Source organism: Copadichromis virginalis, linkage group LG12 (genome assembly GCF_057382275.1).
Source record: "Copadichromis virginalis isolate Kocher_CV1m ecotype Utaka linkage group LG12, C_Virginalis_male_GT1.1, whole genome shotgun sequence".
NCBI lineage: Eukaryota > Metazoa > Chordata > Actinopteri > Cichliformes > Cichlidae > Copadichromis > Copadichromis virginalis.
In genome coordinates, this window is record NC_140629.1 from 22,739,309 (window position 1) to 22,766,835 (window position 27,527).

At 38.9% G+C, this 27,527-nt stretch overlaps 3 protein-coding genes and 1 long non-coding RNA gene across 11 annotated transcripts in view; 1 reads left to right on the top strand and 3 right to left on the bottom strand.

Annotated features, from left to right (window-relative positions):
• Positions 1-2,725, bottom strand: part of smtnb (smoothelin b) — a 50,251-nt gene extending 47,526 nt beyond the window's left edge. For both annotated transcript variants that reach the window (XM_085475461.1, XM_085475460.1), the window contains exon 1: positions 2,367-2,725. In XM_085475461.1, coding sequence (XP_085331587.1) covers positions 2,367-2,417 — 51 coding nt within the window. In that variant the 5' untranslated portion in view covers positions 2,418-2,725. The remainder of the gene's footprint in view (positions 1-2,366) is intronic.
• Positions 2,726-4,542: 1,817 nt separating this feature from the next.
• On the bottom strand, positions 4,543-17,931 carry trafd1 (TRAF-type zinc finger domain containing 1). 6 transcript variants are annotated; one of them, XM_085475468.1, is made up of 12 exons: positions 17,843-17,931; positions 16,939-16,987; positions 16,702-16,837; positions 15,234-15,287; positions 14,713-15,136; positions 13,883-14,158; positions 13,744-13,808; positions 11,326-11,586; positions 11,018-11,156; positions 10,026-10,236; positions 9,773-9,830; positions 4,543-6,697 (listed from the first exon to the last, which is right to left on the bottom strand). In XM_085475468.1, exons 2-12 carry the CDS (start codon positions 16,971-16,973, stop codon positions 6,659-6,661), a joined length of 1,698 nt encoding a protein of 565 aa, XP_085331594.1. In that variant the 5' UTR covers positions 16,974-16,987; positions 17,843-17,931; the 3' UTR covers positions 4,543-6,658. The 6 variants fall into 6 exon arrangements, with proteins under 6 accessions (XP_085331594.1, XP_085331590.1, XP_085331595.1 ...); XM_085475464.1 differs by having other exon boundaries at positions 17,797-17,852; XM_085475469.1 differs by lacking the exon at positions 17,843-17,931 and adding an exon at positions 17,268-17,750 and having other exon boundaries at positions 10,026-10,233.
• On the top strand, positions 16,991-25,763 carry LOC146697031 (uncharacterized). Of its 2 annotated transcripts, none has more exons than XR_014923357.1 (3): positions 16,991-17,064; positions 24,911-25,003; positions 25,472-25,763. It is a non-coding gene; the product is annotated as an uncharacterized LOC146697031 (long non-coding RNA). The 2 variants fall into 2 exon arrangements; XR_014923356.1 differs by lacking the exon at positions 16,991-17,064 and adding an exon at positions 17,905-17,969.
• On the bottom strand, positions 18,813-27,215 carry LOC146697032 (MOB kinase activator 1A). Its single transcript, XM_085475470.1, has 6 exons — positions 26,732-27,215; positions 25,429-25,595; positions 24,898-24,991; positions 23,368-23,501; positions 22,579-22,742; positions 18,813-20,706 (listed from the first exon to the last, which is right to left on the bottom strand). The coding sequence occupies exons 1-6, from the start codon at positions 26,743-26,745 to the stop codon at positions 20,629-20,631; spliced, it is 651 nt and encodes a 216-aa protein (XP_085331596.1). The 5' UTR covers positions 26,746-27,215; the 3' UTR covers positions 18,813-20,628.
• Positions 27,216-27,527: the final 312 nt, after the last annotated feature.

Here is a 27,527-nt window from a genome sequence, read left to right on the forward strand (position 1 = left end):
GAATAACAGCAGATAACCATCACCCTCAGAGCTTGAAACCATCAGATAAAGTCTGCTATTAAGTAACAGCGGTTGGAGTGGTTTGGAAGGAAAGGGGTTTTCTCTGAGTGGCCTCAGCAGCTTTTGTGTTTTTGTGGCCACACAAGCACCATTCAGACAGATGACCCGCTGCAAACACTCCCCCTCCCCACCTCAACTCTTCTCCTGAGGAAACCAGGACACCAACCGATTATTCCTGTGGACATTTAAATAATTGTGGTAGCTGAGAGAAGAAGACAACTGCTTTCCCTTGTTGCCATGGAGGGGATTAAATGAGCAGTATAAAAGGCTGGCCGGGCTTTCAATACAAGTGTAGAGACGGGATTAGTGGCGTTAGAGAGGCCGCCGTATGACCTTCTGACTGCTTAGTTCATTAGGTACAACACAGGCCTGGAACTTGTGTTCGTTATCCAACTGTTTAATAGCAGCTCCTCCACCCGGATTTACGATGAGCTTAATTAAAGCCCAGCCATCTCCAAACGCCCGTGTCCTGAATAAAGGCAGATTCACAGAGAGCATAAACCCCACACAATGAGGTGTTATGTTTCATAAAAAACTTAAAACACAAAAAAGGCTCCATTCACAGCTGTCATGCCGCGTTTAAATTACACCGCAACCTCATGTGAACTTCTCCTCTGGGTTTGTTTCGTTTGAATCTGAGTTCACCACGGAAAACCCTGACACTCGAGTCACCACAAACATCATCAATGAAAATGTGGGATCTCTGTGACCTACAGGCTGCTGGTCACGTCTGAGGGAGGAAAACTGAGCGGAAAGACGCTCAGCCGAAAGAGCCCCATTCGCTCCAGCTCAGTAAAGGCTTGACTAATGGGCGTCAGGATAAGAACACAAGTTTTTTTTAATTCTCCTGCTGATGCTGCTGCTCCTCTCTGGACAGCATTTTCTCACAGGCCACACAGCAAGAGGCAGACAAGCACCCTTAAAACCAATGAGCTGGGGTCTCATGGGACCATAATTTGGTGAAAAATGTGTCTGAAATTAAATATTCCCAAACGAAATCTCCCAATACAGTCTTTGAAACCTTCCCAGCTAAATTTGTGGCTTTCCTCCCTCGCACTCAGTTCATCTTCCTGCTCCGTCTTCGTATAAATAAACTCATAAAGCCCCTGATCAAAGCAGCCAGTGCCACCGCTTCAAAGTAAATCACTGTGCTGAAGGATAAATATTATTTCCTGCATGTTCTCCTGTGCTCCCACCAGTGTAACGTCACTCATGGTGAGAGCGATTTATGGGAAAACAGGGACTGTGTCTGTCGGCAAGATGATTCCAGACTCTAATGGATTTGGTTTAAGGAACAGCACGCAGGTCAGCTAAACATCGCATTCATACCCTGACTCGCTTCAAAAGCAAACAGCTCTTTTCTTGTCAGGTTAAACGATCTTTAAAAACAGCAATCAAGGGTTTTTTCTTCCCCTTCTTCTTTTCCATCTTAAAGTGCACATTCTTCTGAAATCAGCCAGTGAGGGTAATGACAGAAAAGCAAAGCCACACAGAGTTGCAGCTGAGAGATGCAAACTTGAAGGCTTTAAGTCATTACAAATTTTAAAACACTAAGGAATGAATCTGTTGCATGTATGACTGTTGCGTATGTGTCTGTGATTCAGACAAACTCATGCCTAAACAAGGGCAGCTGACTCATACTTCCTCGTAGGCATGTCTGCAGGTGTTACTTTCCCCTCCTCCATAATTAATTACAACCTTCCTGATAAGAACTAATAAATGTTTCTAGACTTCCTGGTGAATGATACATTCCTCCTGTCAGTACTGACTGATGCTCCTGTGACGTAATGCCTCATGAATAACTTTATTAATCATGAACTACTTTGAATATTCTGCATCAGACATTTTTAGATATTAACTTTTTTAAACAGCTACTTTAAACAGCTACTGACAGCTGTTTGCTTTGATTATACACAAAACTACTCATTTATTAAAGATTCAAATACCCTTTAATATCCTGCCACCAGTAGCAAACCCTCATAATTTTTGTACTGCCGTTGTGTTTGGGATATACTGGAGATGAATTACTCCCACTGTAGTGGTAAGCACTGGGAGTAGATGGCCCTGTATGCGTGCAGACCACCTGTCTGGACACTCTTACCTGTGAGGTATCAAAAGGCGAGACAAATACTGAATATATCAACAGCACTGGGCTCAATCACCGGTGATCAGACAGACATTTACCTGGATTAAAAGCACACATTTCATTTAAAGACATTTTCCCCCAGAACAAAGGAATCACTTAGCCCCCTAACACACTTATATCCCACAGTGCTCAGCATTAGTATTCCCATTCATCTACTCACCAAAGCTCGGAGAGAGGGCTCATCCAACGCTGAATAGCTTTCCATGGACATTTCTGAGTGTCCTGTCGAGCTCAGGTGAGACGAGGTCTGGATAGGGATAGGTGTCCCGATCAACAACAACAACGTCTGTACCCACCTGCACGGCACGTAGGCTGTTGTTATCGTCTTTTTAAAAATTATCCGCACTGTCTATAACTTTCTACTCAGCACAGCAGAAACTTTTTTTTACTTCTGACAACAGAAATAAACCCTCGTCCTGCTACAAGAGCATACCTCGGTCGTCTTCGTCCGTTTCTCGAGTCACAATGAAAGTACACACAGTCCGAAGTACTCACGAGGAGACGTTGGGAGCTTTTTGAACCGAGGATTCCCTCGGAAAGGTGTAACCCCGCCCCTCGCTGGATCTGGCCTCTCCCGGCGCTCATTCAAAGCGCGCCGCTGTGTGGGGAGACGTAAAATAGCCTCCAGGTATATATGGCACTCAAATCTTTAAGACTCTCATTAAAATCCTACCTTTTTATAATATTAATGAAACCTCCCTAAAATAATACTAATAATTATACATGCCTGTTACCAATAATTATAATAATAATTACATCTATTTATAGTCTGTAATTACCTGTTTATACAGTAAATAAGGGAATAGTTTATATGATAGTACTTATCTAATAAATGTAGATTTTTAAGTTTTATTGTTGATAACAGGGCAGTAGAGCAGACCGGAAAGGTGGGACAGAGACCAGGGAGGGAATGACACACAGGAAATAGCCCAGAGTTGAACTAGAGCCAGGCCCCTGCAGTAACCTTTCAGCAGATGGACATCCACTCACCCCACTAAGCTAAACTGATGCCCAAAGTGTGCCTTCACTACTGCCTTCATTCAAGATTTTGTGCAAATGTTCCAGAGAGATTTTGGTTTATGTTGACACTGATAGCATCACACAACTCCACCACATCCCAAAGGTGCTCTGTTGGATTGAGATCTGGTGATTGTGGAGGTCATTTGAGTACAGTGAAGTCATTATGTTCAAGAAATCAGTTTGAGACTATTTGGCCGTTGTGACATCAGAGTAAGGTTACACTGTGGTTATGGACATAGTCAGCAATGACAGTCGGACTGTTTGACACTATGGAGCCCAAAGTGTGCCAAATAAATGTATCCTACACTATTGCACCATCAGCAGCCTGAACCACTGATAGGCATTCATGCTTTCATGTTGTTCACACCAAATTCTGATCCTACCATCTGAATGAAATCAAGACTCAGACCAGGCAGCATTTCTCCAATCATCTATTCATGAGGTTTTGCAAATTGTTTCCTGTTCTTAGCTGACAGAAGTGATAACCAGTGTGGTCTTCTGCTGCTGTAGCCTATCTGCATCATGGTCCCTCATGTTGTCCATTTAGAGATGCTTTTCTGCATACTTTGGTTGTAACGATTGGTTATTTGAGTTACTTTTTTGAAGCAGTCTGGCCTTTTTCCTCTGGCCATTGACATCAACAAAACATTTTCACTCACAGAACTGCCACTCACAGGATATTTTCTGTTTTGGGACGGTTCTCTGTAAACCCCAGAGATGGTAGTGTGGGAAAATCCCAGATCAGCAGTTTGTGAAAAACTCAGAGCAGCCCATCTGGCACCAACAACCAAGCTACGTTCACAGTCACATAGATTACCTTTCTTCCTCATTGTGATGCTCAGTTTGAATTTCAGCAGGTCATCTCAAGCATGCCTACGTGCCTAAATACACTCAGTTTAACACAGAAAGCAAAGCAATTTACTCAAACTTAAAGTAAAATAATTAATAAATAAATAATCAGAGATTCTGGATTTCTGATTTTCATGCACTTTAACCCAAAAATCATCCAAATTAAAACAAAATAAGTCTTGACATACAGGTATTTAACTTTACATTTAATGAATATATAATATATTAAAATTTAACATTTTAAATATTATTAAAATAAAAACATTTATACTGTATTCTTACTGTTAGAGACACTAGTATTTCACTTCCCTAGCCACGCTGTTGGCGGTAGAAAAGAAATGAGCAGTGGATTAAGTGAAGAACATGAGCAGATATTTTAGTCTTTCTGCCACTTTGTTACAACCAGGTTTATTCATGTGATGTATATGGAAAAGAAAATACAAACACCAGTCACAAAACTATCAAAGTGCGCCTTAAAACTTTTAATAACTACACAAGACAAAGAGCATCAAGACAGCTGTTCTTAAACAGCACGTCAGCCTAAAATCCAACAAAAACAACACACAAGGTGATTTCGCTCATGAGCTGCTGTCTACTTGGGCATTTTGATCACAAAGGCAAAATGTGCAGATCTCATTATATGAGCAGGCCCTATGTTACACACAAAATACATCCTATCTATCCTAACTACTTAGAGGAGAAACATACAAAACTTTTAACACTACTTCATAAAATATTAGAAAACATCTTATAACACCACAAATATAATTCTATAAGCTTTCTATATGAATTCTATATGATCCGAGATATGATGGTATTTAAATACAAATGAAAACATTACTGAGTAGTTACAAACAAATTATTAAAGACAAAAGTTTAACAGTATAAAAAGACAAGTGTTCAATCGAACCGGAAAATCTTCTCTTGGTCAAAGATGTAGAAATTAAAATTGTTCCTCAAGCCCTTTAAACTAAATGTAAAATCTATCAAAGTGCTTTAGGTTATAGAAAGACGAAGAAACGGCAAATAGTGGTTACAAAAAAAAAAAAAATTAAACGTAACAATAATAGGCTCGAGTAACAAACGAAATATAAAGTCTAACAAATGCACACTGTTGGGGTCGGGTGACTGCCCTTGACACACACACAGTTTTCTTCATAAACCAAGATGTGATTTTTAAGGTCTTAAAAAAAAAACAACAACCTTATATTCAGTATAAATTAAGTCCATCTTAGCATTTATAGTGAAGGCTTCATGTTAGCCATAAAACATCTGATATAAAGTAGAATATGTATGAATAAACCAAACAGACTTAAGTGCCCCTATTATACTTTGTAGGCTTTCCCTATTCTTTAGTGTGTTATGCATATAATCTGTATGTGAATGATGGACATAACCTCCAGGTATGCCTCAGGCCTGCATCCTTTTAAGCGGTCAGTCTCCTCTGGTTGTAGGCTATGTGAAAAATGGTCCTCGGCTCCTTGGCTCTCGGGATACCTACCCTGAGGAGTATTTATGGGCTCAGTAGCTAGCTTCAGCTCATACTGGATAAAACATGAAGTTCATTTTATAAATTATGCTCCTTGTCGGAGTCATCTGTCAGCATCTTGTCAATCAGAAATTGATAACTAGTGAGTGTGCAGTTTTAAAGATCAGCTCGAGGCTTCCTAACAGGACTTCTCTAATGAACAGGTGACGCTACCCTGGCTACACTATTTAGCTTTTCTGTGCAGGTTTGCAAAGTTATAAAGTCCATAAGGAGTTACAACCCCCAGAAAACACTGCTCCTGAACTCATTCTAGATCGCTATGCACCACACTCCTATAATGCCACAAGACTGGCACTCCCTCAAACAAAGAACGAGCAGCTGCCTCACAGTCTGCCATGATTTTCACAGTAGAGTCATTTCTGCTCATTCCAAAATATCTTAGTTTAGAGCAAAGCATGCCAAATGTTCTGCTGACTGAAAGACGGTATGCAGGAGTCTTCATGCACCCCTGATATCTGAGGAGGCAGAGTTCAGCACTCCTATAATCTTGATGTTAGAACAGCCACATCATGATGGTTCAGATAAGTAAGAGATAATGGTTGTGCTGTGATTTCATTTATATTTACATGTAAACTAATCACAGAAAGTTAGAAGTAATCAAAATTCTCTCTATTCTGGACTATCTTAAGTATATAATCAGAGCTGTCCTTGCTTTCATGCCAGCTGACCAATCAGAGCAGGGTTTTGTGCAACGGGGGTTCTTAAAATGAGAGGAGCTTAAATGGGAGCTTTTGAAGATTTCACAAGTATACAGTTTGAGAAAATTGTAGTTTTGAACATTAAGGCATGTAAGCTTACTGTAGCAGTCTCCCAAAATAAAAATTACAAAGCTACAAAGAAGCATAATAGGGGCACTCTATTTTTTTATACTAAGAGTAAAATTCCTCAAGATATAAACTTTAAAATCCAAACACTCTCACAGGCACTTAGCAGATAGCTATATGTTTCATTAAGTTTCAAAAAGTGCAAAAAGTTACACGAAAAGCAGAAGAGTAGAAGATTTGGTTATTCCATTTCTGCACCAGTCTCAGCTCTCACTCTTCGTCCTGCTCTTCATTTTGCTTCTTGGGTAACTGCAGTTGAAAAAAAAAAAAGTGAAAATGCTTTTAAAATCATGCTGTGTGGCCCTCACGTTAATTATACAGTTATTCTGCGATCAAATGTCTTCAAACTTTTCTTCTTCTTTTTTTAACTCGTTCTGTGTGCAGAGAATTAATGATCTCACTTATTTCATAGTAATAATTACATCCTTGTATTTATATTTGCATCATCCTATGATCACCATGAAGAGCGCACATGGTCTGCATCAGTGTGCAGTTACATTTCTATCAAACCTTCTTTTTAGCATAGTGCTGGCCTTACTTTACTGGGTAAGGTCCACCTTTTGTGCACATTGGACAGAACTGCAAACAGCTGTGATGCAGCGTGAGATCCATCTATCAAAGCTAGCAGTATGATTTGGAGCAGTTTGTGCGGTAATGGCTCTTTTGTGATGGCCTAGCTGCACCATAGACATATAAATAGGTTTTTGTCACCCATGACCCCGTTGCTGGGTTCACTGGTTGCTATGACTTGGACCACTTTCAGTAAATGTTACCAAGAGCTCCCATGACCTGCTGTTTTGGACCTGCTCTATCCTCAATGTTTTCCTTGTGAAAGTTTCACAGAGGGGCGTTGAACAAAGTTCTTTCTTTGTGCTAGCTGGTTTAACAAAACCTAAACCCCAGTCAGAGATAACAGGTATCACGAGTGGTTATCAACTTTCTCTGTTAAGCTGTGTGCCCACATAAAAAGGGGCGCTTCACCCCTCATGTGACTTTTGTTCCTGTCCAAAATAATCCCTACGAGTGTCGTCTACTGTCATCAGAGATGCTATCAGATAGTGCTGATAAAATGGTGATTAAAAATCTATAAAGAACCTAAAAACCATAGCAGTGAAATGCAACTAGGGCTGCCACAAACGATTATTTTGATAGTCGACTAGTCACCGATTATTTTTGCGATTAGTCGACTAATCAGATCATCATCCATTAGACGTAAAACTACAGCTTATTGCACCAGCAGCATCTGCTCTAATATAACTATCATTAGCTTACAGCTTTAAGTGTTTAAGGTCTGTGCTAACTAAAAATAAAGACAAGATGATAGTTTATTAAATTTTAATGAAGTTTTCAGATTGTTTCGGTGGAGTTTAATAAACTCCTTGCTATCTAAAATATAACAGGACACTGGAGTATATTCTGGAGCATCTCACATTTCTGATAATCAGCTGTCTGCTTGACGTTTATTCAGCTGTGTAAAAACTATAACTTTAATCTCAGACAAACTGATTTACTCAGGAACAAATAAAATACTAAAAAAAAAAGCCAAACAATAACATTTTAAGTTATCTAAGTGACTCATATATATTCAACCTGAGTAGCGAAAGACAGCGGTGGGTTTGAAAACGATTTGCGGGGAGTCCGGTGTTCTCACAGCTCTAGTGAGCCTCGCCCCCGGCTCGCTAACGAGCTAGTGGGTAACAGACGTCTCTGAAAACGTCGGAGCGCTTTTGAAAATATGTGGTGTCCTGATAAACTGAGCAGATATTTGAGGTTTACACAGCTACATTCTCGCCTGAAAATATGTTAAACGTTTATTTTGTGACCCAGAAAGAATAATAAGAGTAACATTAAAACTAACTAGCTGCCGCCATTGTTGGAAACTGCGCTGGGCCGCGCTATGAATTCTGGGACACAGCTGCTTCTTCTTCTTCTTCTTCGGGGTTTAACGGTAGCTGACATCCTTGTACATGCAATACTGCCATCTTCTGTTTCAGTCCGTTATTACACTCTTAAATCCTGCCACTTATTCCTGCGTCTTTTGTGATCTTACAAAGCTTCAAACGACGCGTCGACTATTAAATCAGTCGTCGACGATTTTGATAGTCGACGTAATCGTGACTAGTCGACTAATCGTGGCAGCCCTAAATGCAACACTGTCACAAATAAGATAAGAGATGAAATAATCTGGTGATTTAGTGTACAGACCAGTAAAATAAACATTATGTTAATTGGCAGAGGTGGAAAGTAACAAAGTACAAATACTGTACTTAAGTACAATTTTCAGGTACCTGTACTTGAATAGTTTTTGTTTTCTCACTACTCTTTGCTTTTCCTTCCTACAGTTGTTTGTTGAGGTACTTCAGCATCTCGCTAGCCATACTGAAGACGAGTAAGCATTAAGGGAATGTGAGGTCATTACAAATGCAGCGTTTTTAAATCAGCTCAACAAACATCAGCTAAAGGTCCAGCTGCTGTATTTCACTCCCAGATGGAGAAAGATAAGAAAGGGGACAGGAGAGAAAGAAGAGAGGTTAATCTAAAGGTAAGAATTGCTTAGTGGGATTTGATAAACTGTAAATTTAAAGCTTACATGTAAGTCCTCATGTTTTTAAATCAGATATTGGGTCTGTACATGTGACATTATGTTTTTTTCATATTGTCAAACTTGCTGCAAAGCAAACTGAGGTAGACTAACTGCTATTTAAAGGCTGCATGAAAATCCTCTGCAGGTTAGTGGAGGATAAACAGGTTAGATTCCTGTGCTGTGATTGGTTTAAAGTAAAGAACAGTGTGCACAGACTGGTGCACAGAGGCTGTGGTTTTATGGTCAGAGCTATACTATAAACCACCGAATGTATGTCAGTAGAGATTGTGCACAGTGTATGCACTGTTTGGAAGGTAAAGACACTGTCAAGGTACGTCACTCGTTATGCATGAATGTGCTGTGTTTTTATTGTTAATCAAATTAGGATTATTAGCAGAAACATCTTATTTGGTTTAACTTCAATTTTTTCTACTTTTACTTTTTTATGCCACCTGCAAAACAAAAAGTTTCGGCTTTCGCTTTGTTTTTTTACATTTTATTTTATTATTAACAGGTTACTTTGAATAGGTTAACTTTATCCTACTGCTCTGTCATTAATTTAAAGTTTAAGTTTTGGCAAAAACAATTGAGGAACAAACAAAAAAACAAAATAACAAGCAGGAAAATTAGCTGGTGTTGCCTGGGTTAACTTTTTGCTTTTTCACCATGTACATGCTCTGATCCTACAAACATGCAAACAAATATCAATGTAGGTGAATGGGATTTTAAAAGTTGTGTACCTTTGATACTTGATTCCTTCTGTTACCTCTTCCTTCTTTGTTTTCTGGATAATGAAGTCTGGTGGAAAAATACATTTAAATGAGAATATTAATAACATATCAGGTCCATTCATCTATTTTCTTTACTACTTGTTAAGAGTCACAGGGAAAATATCACTAAAAATGCAGCAAAAAGTATATATTTAATAATTTTTTAAAAACTAACAACAGTCATGTAAAGCTAAAAAAATATTTGCACATATAATTATTTTACCCCTTTAGAGATGCATTCTTGTCTGTGTCACAGAAAGAAAAGTGAGTCCCTTCTTCTTCTCCGCCCTGCTGAGGTCTGTTCTTAAGCGAAACATCAAAGTTTGATGCCTTCCTTTGATTCGGTTGGCCGATGCAGCTTTTCTGCCATCCCCTTTGGTTTTGCCCTGATGGTGTTTCCCTGTCAAATGCAAAGTCCTCATCCAAGAAGTCTGCTATATACAAGAGAATTTAAAAAAAAAAGAAAGAAAAAAAGAAAAGGTGTAAATGAAAACAAATGCAGATGTAGATACAACAGAAGAAAAACTGGACATACAGTATCTAGTAACCCAAATAAAATGCAAACAACACAAACCTTTAACAAGTTATACAAACGTGTTTGCTGATACTGCATGAAAGGTATTCTAGCTTTATGTATGAAGTTTCTTTAAACTGAATTGAACAGTTCTTTAATTCTGATTTTATCTAACCACAAGTACAAACGAAAACTCAATTAAACACACATAAACATAAAATATCTAAATCAATTTTATTCTCATGCTGTGATCACATTTAACTCCCTGATGAAGGCTCGTTTGCTGAACAAAGTTGTTTTAGATTTATGTGCTGTTACAGCTCACCTGGCTGAGCTCGTGACCCAAATACTGAAGGCTAATGCAGTGGCCTAGATTTATGTCCACCCAGGCCATTTGCCGTCTGTCACCCACCCCCACCCCCCACACTTACACACACTTTCCCCTGCTTTTGTTAAAGGTTAAAATGCCAAAACGTGACTAAACCATGAGAACAAAGACATTTTAAATGTCATTTAAACACAAGTGCGTCAAATCGCTTAATCACTGTTGAAACACAGACTTACAAAATTATTTCTGCTCATATAAAAAACAATGTCTCCATATATTACTACATCACTGCAAATGGCATATTTAGATTTCTCAGAATTAGTCAGTTATTTATTCCCATATTTCAGGTTTCTGAATAAATGTCAGATTTTACCTTGGTGCCTTATTCTCCTCTGAAACTCTGGGGACGGCAGCCCAAAGGCTTCTCTACCAGGGCTTAGTGGCTTTTTGATCGATGCTTTTGTTACGTTATTCAGAGGGTGAGCACTCTGGGGCCGCATATCACATTTGTCCTGTATTAAAGAACAACAAAACAAACAAACAAAATAAATAAAACTTTTTTAAAAAACCCCAATACATACACATGTAGTTGAACACATTTTAAAAGGTAACACAGAGTTCCTAACAGTCATCATGAAGTGGGAGTTTTGTATTGGCTGGGTAATTAGACGAGTGAAATACCTGATGGTGAAAGACTACAGCCTCTTCAAGAGCAACTCCACAAAATTCACATGGTATGACCACATCGCCCTCTAGTGGACTGGCTGGAGGACTGTAGGACGCTGGGGAGACTGACCGCGGGAAGGTGGGGATATTAGAAGCGAGTGTGTCAGGAAGGCTGTGCATCAGCCCTGAAGTACTGGAGCTGGTCCTGTCATCTTTAGGTGGAGATGAGGGCTGTTTGCTGAAAGACGCAAAGGCCGAAGCAGGACTGCATCCAGTCTGAAACAGAGAAAAGTGGACACTGTTGAAACCTACGTAAGTTAAGTTGTCATGTTATGGATGTATATAGATGGAAATAAGGCATGTGCTCCAACATGCATAGAGTTTAAGTGGACTGTGAACAATCGAAGATAAACCAAAGGTATGCAAATGTTTGCACGCTGTGTGATATCAGTCTGGATCTAAGCATTTTACACTGAGCAGCACACACAATTACTTGTCATTTAACAATACAGAGTGCCAACTGAGAGGGCAGCAGTGTGTGCAGAAGGCTTAGAAAGAGAACCAGAAATACACAGAGGTTATGAACTAAAGCTGAGGCTGGACTCAGACCAAAAGAGGGAAAATATCTGAAAATGTCAGCTGAAGTTACTTGGCAGGCTGAAGCAGGTCTTTTAGACTGAGTAAATGAATGTTTCTCTAAGAGGAAATATCTCATGATTTCCTGTCAGATATGCATAAAGGTTAGTTTCAAGGTGTAGCCTCTGGGTGGACGCCATCAGAAATATCTAAGTTCATTAGTCAAAAAAAGAGAAAGAAAGAAAGAAAAAAAGAAATTAACGAGTTAGTGATTAAACATTTTACATTTATAACAAAAATGGCAATATCTTATTTAAAATAACTTGACTGACAGGGTAAAATCATCAAAGGCACCGTCTCTTTAAATAAAATTCACAACGCCTGTATTCTAACTAACTGTTCAAACTAAAAAACAAAACAAAAGAAATCCAATGCATTTCACCACACAAGCCATCATCAGAAAATAAAACAGGACTTTATAAGGAATACATGATCGTTTGTAATGACGTTCCACTAATGGTAAGCTTCCACCTAGGATGAAAGTGGCATTTTCCACCAGAGAAGCTCCACCAATAGGAGGAATCTTGAAAACCTGGACAGGTGCACCTATGTGTTATGGTGTTTTGGGCTTCTGCGTGAAGACTTCTGCACTGAAATACAATGGAGTTTTTGCTAATAGTTTATAATGGTAATACTTTATAATAGCCCACGACTTAGAGCATAATTCCCCAGAAGTTAAATGGCATTTCAATGTATTTTATTTAAAAAAAAAAAAAAAAAAAGCGATTATATTTACCTACAAATGCTTAAAAGGTTGGGCACATTAGAATAACGGGGCAGCAAGTCAGCTTTTAACAGGAGGGTGGCTGTGCATCCATAATGCACGTCAACATAATGAATATTAAATATAGATGTAAAAAAATACAATAAAAATAAAATAAAGACGTAAAAAGGCAACATTAATCCACTCCATAATACAGCCCGTGTACCACAAAGTACGAAATCGTTTTACTCATGCAATATGTAAAATTATTTACATGCTACTTTAATTTAATTACAGTATAATTATTTCTTTGTTTCCTGTAAAAGCCTGACTTGTAAGCCCCTTATTCACATGTACCTACCTTTAGGTATTAGTGGGTAAATATAATTAGATTGTAATTTCAAATTAAAATGCATTGAAATTTCATTTAATTACAGGGGAGTTAGTTGCAAGCAGTATTTTAAAGTTATACCGAGTTTTTTAGGTTAAACATCACCACTCTGTGAGAATAAAAGCAGTTTAATGTTACTTGGAAATACAGTTCCTAGGAGTTCTTTGATGATTTATGCTTTGTGTTTTCCTTCCAAAGACAACTTGACATAGATTTGCTATGAATACTGATATGTTTTGTTCTCAAAGAACCAACTTTAAATATTTTTTGTTTCACTGATTATACAGCCAATAAACACCAAAATGCAAGCAAATGAATATAAGCTTTTACTTTGATAAGTCTGGGGAGGATGAACTGCTCCTTTTTATTTTCATTTGCTGAAACTGGCCCCCTCTAAACTTACACCATGCCTTATTACAGGCGGAAGTAAAACAACGTTTAGAAATGTTGGACGTGAAGAAAATCAGCAAAAGATCCTTATTATTATTCAAAGCAACGATTGTCTAAGTGTATAATTGTGACACACGGCAGTCTTTTCAGGCACCATGTGACTGTAGTGCTTTTGTCCATCGTGTATTCTGTGACCCCACTCAGGTTTTAGCTCAGCCGATTTAAAGGAACTTTCCGACATCTAAAACTCTGAGTGGTAACATCGAGTTAGCACTGAGACTCAAAGAAACACCAATCAAAGGCAATCTCAAACCTGATGTAAAATGAGGTCGTCTTCTGGAAACAGCTCCTCGCAAAATTCACAAGGCAGCATTGCATCTGGGGAAACAATTTGAAATGATCAATAAATGGATATCCGAATAACCTGATGTTTCCAGCAAACATTAACTCACCTTTTTGATCGTGGTCCTGCACTGCACTTGTACTCGATCCAACAGTGAAGTCTGGATAGTTGTTGTTGGACAGAGAAGTGTTGGATTTTCCAATCTTGTGATCCCAGATACCACTCCACACGTTGCCCTCGACACCTCTGGCCCCTGTGTCTCCTTCAGTCTGCAGGCTGAGAGCCAACATGTAGTCCAGACCAGATGAATCATCATCCAGAGTGTGCTCAGTATGTGCCCATGTGCTGCCGCTTCTGCTGTGCAGAAAATCACTCTGCCCCAGCACTGGAAGTACAAGATATTTAAAAATAATAATAATAATTAGTTCAGGAAAATAACTCAACAGCATGGCAAATTCATTCTAATCTCTATGCAAAATGTAGAGTAAAAGAAAATATAAATGTCTGTTTAATTATTTTTGGTAAAATGTAAAAGTTAAAAAACAAACATGACAGTAGGAGACCTAAAGTGTGAGCAATATTTCACAAGTTTTTGAAGAAAACTGCCAATAACACTGAGGTTATGCTGATATAGACAAACACACAGTGCTGTGTATGTTCTGTCTGTGTATGTGTGTCCTCCCGCACAATCAGGAGTTGAGGAACCAAATTTTGCACACAGGTACATCTTAGGCCCCTGAAGCTTCCGATCTAAAACACACGTTATGATGATATCATCATGATACCTAGCAATTATCTAGCAATGGGGTAAAATAACACATTTTTCAGTTTAAGCACCTACAACACCTTATAAAAGTATTTTAATTTTTCAGCTAGTTACATTTCTGGAGCATTCATTTGTGTGCTGCTGTTTCAAAATGTATCAATCAAAACACTCACAGCTGCTGAAAGGATTCTGTGGTGAAATATTTCTCCAGTCTCCTAAGGGCCGAAATCCCCTTGAAGTATTATAAACTGAAGGTCGGGGAAAGACCTGCTGCTCTGCTGCACTGACGTTATTATTTTTCGGGCCTCTCTCTTGGCTTCTCAGGGGGTTTCTAATAGAGTGAGCTTCCAGCCATGCCCCTGACTGAGGGTCCCCTGGACTTCGACCCATCCTACTGTTGTTTCTTTCTTGGGGCGGTGTGAGGCTTCCACATAAGGCCGGATGTGTAGCTTGTTCTCGCAGCATTACATTGCACTTGCAGTAGGGACAAGGCTCAGTGCGCGTTCCACAATAATCCTCGTGGTCTTTGGACTGACTGAAGACAAGCTCCAGTTCGCAGTACTGGCATGGAACCAGCCGCTGAGAGCATTCAGAGCTCTGCAACAGACAATCATCATGAAGACGCAGGATTTAATGAAGATTAACGAAGCTAAGAGTTATAAAATTAAGGAATGGAAAGGCTTTCCAATAATACCTGGTGGGCATCCAAATTATTCTTCTCAATCTTCAAACCACACTTGCAGGTAATCTAAAATGAAAAGCACAGGATTTATTACATTATCACTGTTGTGACACTTTGGAATCCAATAAGGTTTAAATAAAGAAAAAAACAACAACCCCCCACCCCCACCCCAAAAAAACACACTAACAGAGCTTGCACTTGAAAAGAATTTAACTTTTACATTTTTTAACTTTAACTTTTTACACTTTACACATTAATAAAACTTGTAGAGAGCAGGATGAAACTTTTTTTCCAGGTTCAGAAAAAGTTTGAGAACCACTGCAACAACAACAACAAAAAAAAAAAAAAAATCATCTGTGATGTATCACAATATTTCAGCAACTGAGAAACACAAAATGTACATAAAAATATTTTTAAAAGCAGTGACTATGTATCACCGTGTGTTTTATCATTATTATTCCCTTCTGACAAGATGTCCTGCGCACAATTACATCTCTGTCAGCCATCTTCCTTCTGAGTTTCTATTTCTTCATTTCAAGTTAGCCAACTTTCATTTCCTTAAGCCCTTTCCTTTTGTTAAGTAACACCAAATGAGTCATAAAGTAAGAGAATCCAGTGAAATCAAATGGGTGGTGGAATCAATTTACAGCAAATAAATGTTTTCATAAATTCAGAATTGAATTTACAAAGCTTCTTTCAACATACAAAGTCTTGAATAATTAGGCCCCGTTATATCCCTTATATATTATTATCCTAACAGAGCACTTTAATCTCGCACTGCAAGTTAACTTCAGTCTCCATGAGTTTTCAAACATAGAATGGGAGGCAAAACCTTCAACTTTCAGGCCCCGCAACTATGGAACCATCTCCGAGTTCGGATTTAGGAGACAGACCCTCTCTATTTTTAATATTAGGCTTAAAAGTTTCTTTTTTGATCCACCTTATAGTTAGGGATGAATCAGGTAGGCCTAACATTCCCTTTGTTATGCACCAATAGGCCTAGGCTGCGTGAGGTCTTCTCAGACCTGTGTGTTTATACTGCTGTCTTTAGCAGTTATCAAGTTTGTGTCTCACATCCATAATGTGTCTTTTGTCTTAGCTCTCTCTGCGCTCTCATCTTTCCCCTACAGGTTACAGATTATGACTGCCTCTCCTTGAGCCTGGATCGGGTGAAGGTTTCTTCCTGTAACCAGGGAGTTTTTCCTTCCCACTGTCGCCAAGTCCTTGCCAACAGGGATCGTGTGATTACAGCGGTTTCTTTCTAAAATTGTAGGGTCTTTATCTTACAGTACAAAGCACCTTGAGAGGAAAGTTGTTGTGAGCTGTCAGTAAATAAATAAAACTGAACTTCATAACATCTCTCTCTCTCTTTACACACACACACACACATATATATATATATATTCCCCACCTCTGAGAGCACACATCTATCTATTGCAGAGATCATGTGAAAGTCTACATCGCTCCTCTTCAGGCTTACCTGTGTATGTTCCTGCTGCTTGTGATCCTGCAGGTCTGACCTGGGTACTGGCTCCTGGCACACATCACACAGAGAAATATTTCTTCTGCAGTGAATCTCGTGGGTTGTAAAATTGGCCTCAGGGATGTCATGTTTGCTTAAAGGGACAAAGAAAATTAAGAAACCTTTTATAACGTCAATCTATAAAAAATATTCATCGGGCGATGCAAAATATTCCACCTATTATATTATACCTACCAATTGCCACAGAACTGTGTGTTTTCATCTGCCATGATTTTACCAAAGACTGTGGGGGGAAAAGTAATACGTTAGTAACAAATCAGCAAGTTGTTAGGAGGAAGATACATTTAAATCAGCTCTCTGGTGAGTTTGGCGTTCATATGAGCTACAGTTTGAAGCTAAAGAATATGTGTGAATGATTCGTGAAAAAGGTGCCATTTGAACATCGGGCGACAATAATATTTTTTTTATATCGAGCTCTATTAAAATAGGCCCAGACATTATATGGGCCGCCACTGTTGTTAGTCATTGAAACTGCTTGGCAGCAGGACTTTCGGTTTGCTCACCCAGTGTTTCAGGCAGGTAGCTGACGTTAGCTGACAACGATGGCCTGAATTAGCAAGGAAATTCCTCCTCAGTAATAACTAACAAGCATATCTGAAATACCTCGAAACGTTTTACTGTGCTAGCTCCTTATTATTTTGCTAGATATATAACCCCGTATTGAATACACGACTAGGTATCACCGCAAAGTTAACGCTAGCTAACTAACTTTATAAGCGCATACGAAGAGGCTACTAAGCCAAGAAGCTAATGTAACATCGTTTCCCCCCCTTTAGATAGTTTCTGCCGACCGTTAGAAGTAAAGCCAAATCAACCGATTTAACGCTAGCGCTTATCAGTCAATGATATTCACCCAAACTCACAGACGACAGATAACTACTTGACGACAACTAGCCAGAAAAACAGTTCGCTATTTCCTTCTTGAGCTGGTTTAGATTGACACCCAACGCGGAGTTCGTCAGGCAGTTTATGACTCAACCAAACCAAAGCGTCTCGTCACAATTTATAAAATTGCAACCAGAATACACCTACCGAACGGAATGGCAGGCTCTATATTTTGGGGTCTGGACCCACTTACGTTGAAGCAGTTAAGGGTCAAAGTTAACTGTAAGTCTTAACTCAGGGCACAAAAGCTTCACTTATCTCGCCAGACTGATCTCTGATTGGTTGACAGGAGGACCGTGCAATGGCTGAAAACGTCTCGGGTAAATCTACTTATTTTTATTTTTTCTATCCTATTTCTCCGAAATCTTACACATTTAATGGTTTAGTGCACATTTTATTGTATATTTAGCTAGATATTTAAACCTATCATTTCAAAACATGATTGTCGTTAATCAGTTTTCTTTTTTTAAAACCAGAAAAATAATAGTTTCAAATTAAATAACAATAATGATTACCATCTTTAAAACTATTAGAATTTTAAGTCTACAATTTAGTGGCGATCGCAAACAAATTACCAGCTTTAGTCCCATTTAGATTCATAGCCTGGATACTATCATACACTACTCAATCACATAAAGCCAAAGTTCAGTCAAAACGTTATAAAATTAAGTCAGTTAAACTCAATGGATGTCAGTTTGTCCAGATAGAAGCATCAAACACTGAGAATTTACTTCTTGTGCTTTGTTGCAAATGAAAGCTACAACAGGTGCACTGCAGAGCTAACAAGACCACCTGCATAAGGGAATGGCTTTGCAAATGGTTACTAGAATATTGCTCTCTTTATCACTAACTGATTTTTCTCTAGTATCGCTTTTGCTAGTGTTCTTGATGGCACCTGCAGCCTGTCATGCCATCCCAAGAAGTTCTGCTGTGTCTCCCTGCTCAGGAGATAGGCGGTTACTCAAGGAGAGCTGTGCAGGGCAGTCGAAAGCCATGAACCCAGCATCAGCACCAGTATCTGCTCCCGTAAAAGCCCTACAAAATGATTCCCTGGAAACTGCTCAGCTGCATGTTACTAAATGAACTGTCAGAAACACTAATATTGGTATTGATAGTCTTTTAAAAAGACATGTCATGGAAATGCAGTACACACCAAGCAGCAGTGTCTTTTCAGTGTTTATTGAGTTTCTGATCTATCAATGCCATCATATCAGACACTTCCATTATGGTAAGGCACAGGTTTGTTCAGAGAAAACACTGATCTTATGTACAGCAAATGTGTGGACGTGGTACATACAAACAACTCTTTCTTAGCCTGAATGACCAGCCAACAATTGGTCCAATAAAAAAAAAGACAACAACAAAAAAACAAAAAAACAAAAACAAAAACAAAACTGGTTTCATTCATTTCAAAGCCCTTTTTGTTAAACAAGATTCAAAAGATAAAGCCAACATTTTGCAATGCAATATGAAATGTAACGTCATACCAAAATCTTAAAAATAAAAATCATGAGGGGAAAAAAAAAAGAAAATAAATTTCAAAAACATGTCATTGAATACAGATTCAAGGTAATGCCTGGAAATGCCTGCAGAGTACTGACTTGACTAGCATCTTGTGAGCCGTGAACTAAAAGTTTACAATTACACCTTTACCTTGGTATGACGACAAGTCTTTCTTACAAAGTGGTAACAAAAAATAAAATGAATCCTGCTGCCCCTAAATCTAATAGTTAGTTCCTGTTGTGCATAATTTAAGATCATAATTGGTCACGTGATTGTCCAATAGAAATTTAGGTCCAACAAGAATTCCCTTGATAAAACCAGACAAAGCATTCAGCAGGAATATAATCTGCTTCAGTTTATAAAAAGATGGTAGTACAAACAGCCCTGCTGTTTGAAGCCGGAGGAACTGCCCATGCCTGAAATACTGCATACATCTCAGGTGTAATAATAGTAATAATTATCCACTATGGTCCATTTCAGGGGGAATATTTAGTACAAATTTTGAAAATAAAAGGAAAAACAAAGAAACTAAGTACCAGCACTGACTTTAATCGGCACCACAGAAAAGAACTAAAATTTTTTAAAAAGTTCACAGATTATATTTTGCTGTTAACAGGTTGACTTTACACTACATAGTCCCTTCACAGGGTCATTATAAAAGCTATAGGTGGAACCAAATTGTAAATAAAAGCACTATATCTCACATTTTACTATTTTAATCAAATAAGGAAGGAAAAAAAGTGCAAAAAGACAGTAATGTGTGATCAAACTGAAACTACTGGAGTCTAAGATGATGTTCTTTTATGGTGTAAGAGGAAAGGCACCTTACGATTAACTATCACTGAATCTCGTCACATAATCAGACCCCTGTTAGCGTGTGGGATATCAGATACACAACTAGCGCGTGACAGAGCTCTATATACTGTTAATATACTATAATATACTGTTACATTTTTTTGCCTGCCTTCATGTAATGTTACAAAAGCCCTTTGAAAACCTTTGTTAACGTCACTACCCCCAATCCTTCCTGTTACTCTCCCTGTAAACTAATGACAGAGAGTTAAAAAAGAAAAAGAAAAACCTACGTTTGGTCAGTTTCTGTAATTACAGCGGATCAGCTGTGTTTCACTTCAACTTTCAAATGTCCTTGGTCCAATTGAGAGAAAAAAAAAAAAAAAAAAATCAGTAGGTTGCTCTTAAAGAGTCACTAACCACAGTCCTGTATATAAAAAAAAAGTTTACTCTACAAAATTATTTTATGATCTTGTGAAGCTAAAATAAACAAAAAACAGAGGCTCAAAGACAGCAAACAACCGAAAGGAACAAAAGGGAAAGAATACAGCAAAGATTCAGGAGATACGAAGAGGAAGGCACAGATTTTCAGAGCTGAGGCTAGAAGTCAGAGGTAGAAGAGGTCACAGACAGCGAAAAAAAGGAGAAAAAAATGTTATGAAGGGAAGACGTGTGATGAAATGTCTATCTGTCCTTTGATCCAAGCTTCTCGATCAAGTCGTGCAGGGGAGCGAGCTCTCGCCGGTCAATGAGGTTGAACTCCTGTAAGAAAAAAGTTTTTAAAAATTACACATGTATTCCAGATTAGTTTCTAAGATATATTTTATAAGTTTAATTAAATGGTTCTCAGACCTCATGGATAGACACAATGTGAATGATTAATGTAAACATTATTTATCTATTTAGGAGAAAACTAGACAGGGAACCTTTAAGTTTACAGTGTAAAACTATAAAATAAAAGTGTAGCATTTACTAAAGCTCAAAAATAAAAATTTCTCTCCACAACCAACACAAGGCCTGTACTATGAACCAGGATTTGGGTCATTTCAGGGTTAACTTTGGTTTCTGTACTATGAGGATGGTTCACTTCTTACCAAGGTATCCTGGTCATTTACGCTGAAGAAATAACCTTATGTCCGAGATTAGGAATGGATTCATGGAAGATACCTCAGGCCTCCATGCTCAGATAGCAGGAGCATCTAAAGTTTTTTTTTTTTTTTTAGTAACTTCTAAAGTCTATGTCTGTCCACGCTGAATGTCAGTCATAAAAGATAGATTTTAAGACACGACTGTATTCACTGACCCCCCGGCCTTGACTTTATTAACACAGCAGGTATTTTCCCATCATACTGACTGCACATTCACACAGGACCTTAATACTGTACTGCTCTACTGTGCTTTTCCTATTACAGACACACATACGGCTGCTTTGTCTGCATTATAGTTTTATCTTCTGTAAATTCAACTGCTTTGGTGACAGTAGACCTAGGCATGTTTGTGATGGCTGCCAACACCACCCCTTTAACATGAGTGCTAGATTCATAAACCCTGGGTTAACAACCATATTCGTGTGACCGCTTATCCTGACTGCTAATGGAATCCTGCGTATGTCGACCTTTCTTTGCAGGCGATGGCCTCTTATTATTGTTGTTGAAGCAGTTAGAGCATCAGTACCTGCACTAAAACTGGCATTTAGCATCAAGCACGTGTGACGCAAGACACTTAAGTACATTATGTATAGTCTATGATAAAAAGACATCTTAACAGCACATAGTATTTACTGCCACACCCTATTAAGATGTGGTTTTATCTTGTTCTGCAACTGAGAGTAGCTCAGCTTATTCCTGTGTTTGAGCAATGTCAGCTATTGTGACAAGTGTGGTCTGTGAAGGTGTTTAAATATCAATTTCAATCTTTTTTTTTTCCTCAAAAGTGACTTTTTCCCCCCTGTTTGGCTCTTCACATTACTTTTTTTTTTTTTTATGTGGACATTACCACATTTAAGGATCTTGAAGAGAACCGTGTGGACAAAAATAGCCGTGCAGGCACACGCAGCACACTGCTGAACAGAAATAAACCGGGAGGCCAAAGAAGTCGCCAATCACAGTTTCACTTAAAAGTTAATGTGCAATGGACGCCAGAGAATTAGTGTGCACATGATCAAGATGAAAAGGATGAGAAGAGGGAGCTAACTTTCTAATTATGGCTTTCAGCAGAGTAATGACTACTATTTCTACATGGAGGTGTGTGTACATGCAAACATTTCAGGAGGATTTTAACTACATCTGTCTTCTCCACAAGAGTCTTGCAGCAAGATACTCATGTCAGGCGAATGTGCATGAGTCACATGTATTCTAATTTAACTGCTTACAGACTGAGGTAGCATTGCAAAAATATGTGGTATCAGTTATGGAAGTGGCTCAATGTAGATATATATTACAAGAAGTTGTCACTATCTTAAAAATGCTTTTATTCAAACCTGAGCCAAATGGAAACAGTTTCAGAAACATTATTAGTTCCCCCTCACAAAGATTACTCAAGTAAGAGAAAAAATGACTCGGGACTCTTTAGATCAGTATATATATAAATAACAGTCCAGGTATGAAAGGGGCTGTAGAACCACAAACCACCTACCTGAACAAAGAAAATGAAGTGCTTGAAGGAGGTGTTGAGGTGGGCCTCCTCCTGCAGCTGCATCACAGAGTCAAAATGCTGGTGGTAGATGTGAGCGTAAACCCTGAACAGGCGCTTCAGGATGGTTTTGGCCACAGACATGAAATTCTTGGGAAAGGGAACTCCTGTAGGGGAGAAGGGGTTGGAAAATGCTGATGTCAAGAGAAGAGAATGCGCTGCCTCAATGTCCACTATGAATTTCATCCTAAATCCAGAGGATTGCTGGACTTTTAGCTCATTTGCCTAGCTTAAAAAATGATGTTTTGATATAAAACTACAATGCTGATAGTTAAAGCGATACTTTTCCAGTTTAAAAGTGATAGTATCACATTCACAGACAGACTGGCAGCAAGAACTGTAACCTTCTCATGCGCTGTCTTCCAGTTTTAAAACCTCAGCTGTAGAAAATGAACAAAGAGAAAGCTTGTTTGTCTAAGGGGCTTCTTGGCATCAGTCTGCTCCTCAGCATGCAAGACACAGTTTAGCTGGACTGAAGTCATGTGACTGGCTTGGACCGCCAACACCATTATCCTGCTGCCCTTGGTTATCTTGTCTGTATGTTTAGGATTGCATTGCTTTAAATGCCAAGTGTGCAGCTAAAAAACTTATTTCTGCTCTTTGGTCTTTTTATCAAAAACACAGAAGACCAATAACACCATAATTATTCTCACAGGCTAAAAGTAAAGTCAAAGGAAACATCCCTCTATCTGTTAAACACAAACAAAAGCTTTAAGTTTTGTTAAAACTCACCGATCTTGGAGGGGAAAAGTGTCTCATCATCCAGCTGATCCTGCACCCAAGTCATCAAATAGTCAATGTACTTGGGTGCAGAGCATTTGATGGGCTTCTTAATATTGGTACCATCAGCCCAGTGATACTCATACCTTCAGAGAAAGAACAAAATCAGTAGTCATCTCTCAGATTACCACCTTGTTTCACTAGTTAAACTGGACTTGCTGAAGAAAAATGAGAGCTCTGCATATAACTGTGTATCTGTCAGGACAGTGGAACGTCATCTGGTAGCTGACAGGCCAAAAAAAGAACAGAAGAGGGAAATGCAGAAGTTTCGTAGTCTTGATGGCGGCTATGTCAACAGGAAGTGAACCCCCCTCGTCTCTTCCTCCTGATTAGAGACTGAGCGCAGAAAGTCTTGGCAGGACAGAGGATAGGGGAAGAGTCTAACTAAACAGCTTCTACAGAGTCCACGAGCAAGATTGAATTCCCGTGTTCCTCATGTGACATTCAGATGACTGATTTGAAGCTGATTTAACTTAACCATCTCACCACTAAAAATGTGATCTGGGAATCTGATTCTGCAGTTAACTCAGGACATCAGGTCTTAACAGCTGGACCAGGTCTCTTATGTAAAAGAAAGCTATTTTTATCTCAGTGACACTTCCTGGTAAAACAACGGCAAATAAATAGATAAAATTTAATTGTGGAGATGATAAAACACAGGAAGTGGACCCGCATGAAATGAGTCAGCTGAATTTTGCTTTATCTGACACACAGTGCAAAACAGATTTAGCTTTTTCCTTTTGTTGGTCTTTTTTTTTTTTGTTTGGGGGGGGGGGGATTAAATCCTCAACAAAAACATTATGTTTTGGTATCAAACACTAAAAAATGTTTCTCTCATAGCTCAATAATAACCCAAGTCTTAAAAGTCAAAAATCCACTTCTCTGAAATGTAAAAATATATAAATAATCTCAAGTACAGTCAAAGGTCAAAATAAGATGTAAATGAAATTTAAACTAAGGCAAAAAAATTTACCTTTACTCTGCCTCTGAGTTTTGCTGGCCGGTCTAAATTTCTATTGGCTTGTGAAAAAAAGTTTTAACGTTTTGTTTTTAATTGAATTAATTAATACAATCTAATGTTATCAAACTTTTTATTGTGTTTGTATTGCAGGTCTGTTTTTAGTCACAAATGTGGCTCACATTTCCATGGCAACACCTACGTGCTACAGTTAAATGAAGCACTGGAGCAAAGAATTTGTGTCGAGAATTTTTTATAATCAAATTACTTGACTAATCGCTGCAGCCCTAGTCTCGGTGTTGTTGTGTTGAATTGATCAATCTTACAGATGGCTCTTGACATTACCCATATACGCATGACAGTGGGCCATCGTGTACATCATTAACCACACAAATCGATAAAGCAACTAAACACCCGTGGTTTTCCTGCTGTGTCACAAAGTGACTTCAGTTAAATATGCCCTAGTGAAAATACTTGCTCTAAATTAAGAGCACAAACATGAGGAGGACAATGACTGGCGTTACCTTGGTCCTGCAGACATCACGGAGCAGCTCGTCTCGGTGCAGAACTCGGTGATGGTACCGTACAGCATGTTGATCTGGTTGAAGAAATCCACCGCTAATGGAAAGAGTAAATACTTATTTGTTTTATCCAGAATTTATGCATGTTATTATTATGAAGAAAGAACTGGGAGGGGGGGGTTTGCAACAAATTAGATTATAATATGTATTTTAGTATCATCTACACTCACAGTTTAATAGATTTAAAAGCACAAAATGCACATAAGCAATATATTTAAACATACCATATTTTATTAGAGATAATATATAAAACATGTAATTCTACAATCCCTGCTTAATGCAACAACCAATTATTTACCAGTTTGCCAGCTGTGTGCACTCTTCTATGACCCTACTACTCTTTTCACACCACAGGGTGGTGCAAATGTGCAGCACCTGTACAGAACTATTTTATTTATGATTCATACTAACACTGGGCACAGGTACAAACTTTAACTGGTTAGTTGGATACTGTGTGTGTACTAAGTCACTCACTATTCACTGCAATCCATTCATTGAGATCCTCTCCTTCTGGCAGCATGACAGCCTGTCTCAGGTTTCCGCTACCCAGCGTTGCCTCTGCATGTTTCAGCAGCTCATACTGGTGGGAGCCCTCTGGGATGTTCTTCTTCGGCTTGAAGGTCTTAGATGAGCGACTACCACTGGAAAGAAATCAAAGTGGATCTAAGAAATATTGTCTTCACGGTGGTCATGTGGCACAGGCCATATCTGTCTGCCCCCTGCGGGGTTAACGTCTGCCCTTCAAATGTTGACAATGTAATTTTTACATCTTAAATATCTGATATCTGATAAATATACTGTTAACTGGACATGTTGATCTGTCTGTGTCTGATCCCTGCATGGCTGACTTTCATGTGTTTTCCTTCCTCTTTTATTTTTTTCCTTTATAAGGTCTTTTGGGGTAAGACTGTCAAATCAAATGTGTAACAGGACAGGGAGCTGAACACAATAAAAACTGAACTTGTGATAGTGAACTATATAAACAAGAGACTTTTCTCTAAAGTGTTGTTTTTAAAAGGCTAATCTTAGAGCAGATCCTCTTCCTGGGCCTTGATCTAAACACAGGAGGACTCCTATTCATGTGTGCACTCAGCAGATGCAAGCTTGGTGGTGGACATCCATGAACTTCACGCTGAATCCAAACTCGTGATGGATGACCGCTGCAGCGTTTGCTATCAAACCAAAAACTTTGGTTTCCACAGCGTCAGAGCCGTGACTCAACCACATCATAGTGTATACCCACTGACAGGAAATACACCAGTGTCACGGTATTACTGTAAACAACGGAAACTTAATTAGCGGCGTTGCTTTACACTTTATAACAACCCAGCGAGATTAGACCTCCAAAGGTGTGGCTCATAACTAAAAATTGAATGTCTAGCATCGCTTAAGTCAATTAGAGAGTGACTATATGAGCTAAGCTGGCTAACCAAACGCGAGTTAGCGCTGCTCACCAGGCTAGCAAAGTTAGCACGTACTAACTCACTACTTTAAAAAGTTATAGTTCGCGAGTTGTGGCGAACTGTAAATCAACAGTTTCCCGATCATGTTACAATCATCAGTGGTAGCTCTGCGTAAGAAATGGGTGACTTTAACATAACTTAAAACTATACTAAGACTGGGATGGGTAGCTGACCTCTTTATGTAGCGGTGTCTTATTTTATCGCCGCTTACTTCCCTTGACTGAACTTCGCAGAAGCGCAGCTAACATTAACCGCAAGCTCCGGCTGTAACTCAACGAGCGCTTAAAAAAGCAAAAACTTTTTTTTTTACTTACAACAGGAAGCTCATCTTGGCGCAGGAATCGTTTAAGACCCTCGATTTGAACTCTTAAAGCTGGTTTAATAAACAAAAACGCGTTTTAGAAGTACACTGTGCGAGGCACTTGTCAGTGGTGCCTGCTAACAGCAATAGTGAAGGCTAACATGAACTGCACCCGCAGACCCTCTTCCTCTGTCTGCAGCAGCGCAACCGGTAGTCTGTCGCCCCCTTCAGGCTGCCTGTGGGTACTACTACGTACATATTCCAAGATCAAAAACTTTCTGTTAGAAAGCTGTTACTTTCTTATGTGTCATCCTGGAGCACTGTGACATACTGTGACACTGTAATACTGTGACATAGAACATTCCCCTTAAGTTCTATATCATTTTTTGATTGTTTAATATGAGGACCGTGAGACAGCAGTGAGTTGTGAGTTTGAAGACAAAGTTAGAGAGGTAGGGCTGAGAGGGTTTGGACATGGTGCAGAGAAGAGATAGTGGATATACTGGACAAAGGAAGGTGAATATGAAGCTGTCAGCCAGGAGAACAAGAGGAAGACCTCAGAGAAGGTTCATGGATGTAGCGAAGGAGGACATGCAGAGGACTGGTGTGACAGAGGTAGATCCTAGGGACAGGGTGAGACAGAGTCAGATTTCAAATCAAACAATGGATATGTGATCTAAGTGCAGACTGTCAGCTTAAATCTTTTCCATTTTCAGTCAAATAACAAGCTATTTCATGGCCAGGTGAGGCCTGTTCCCTCATTATAGCAAAACTAATTAAGCAGATAAAAGATCTGGAGTAAAAGGTAT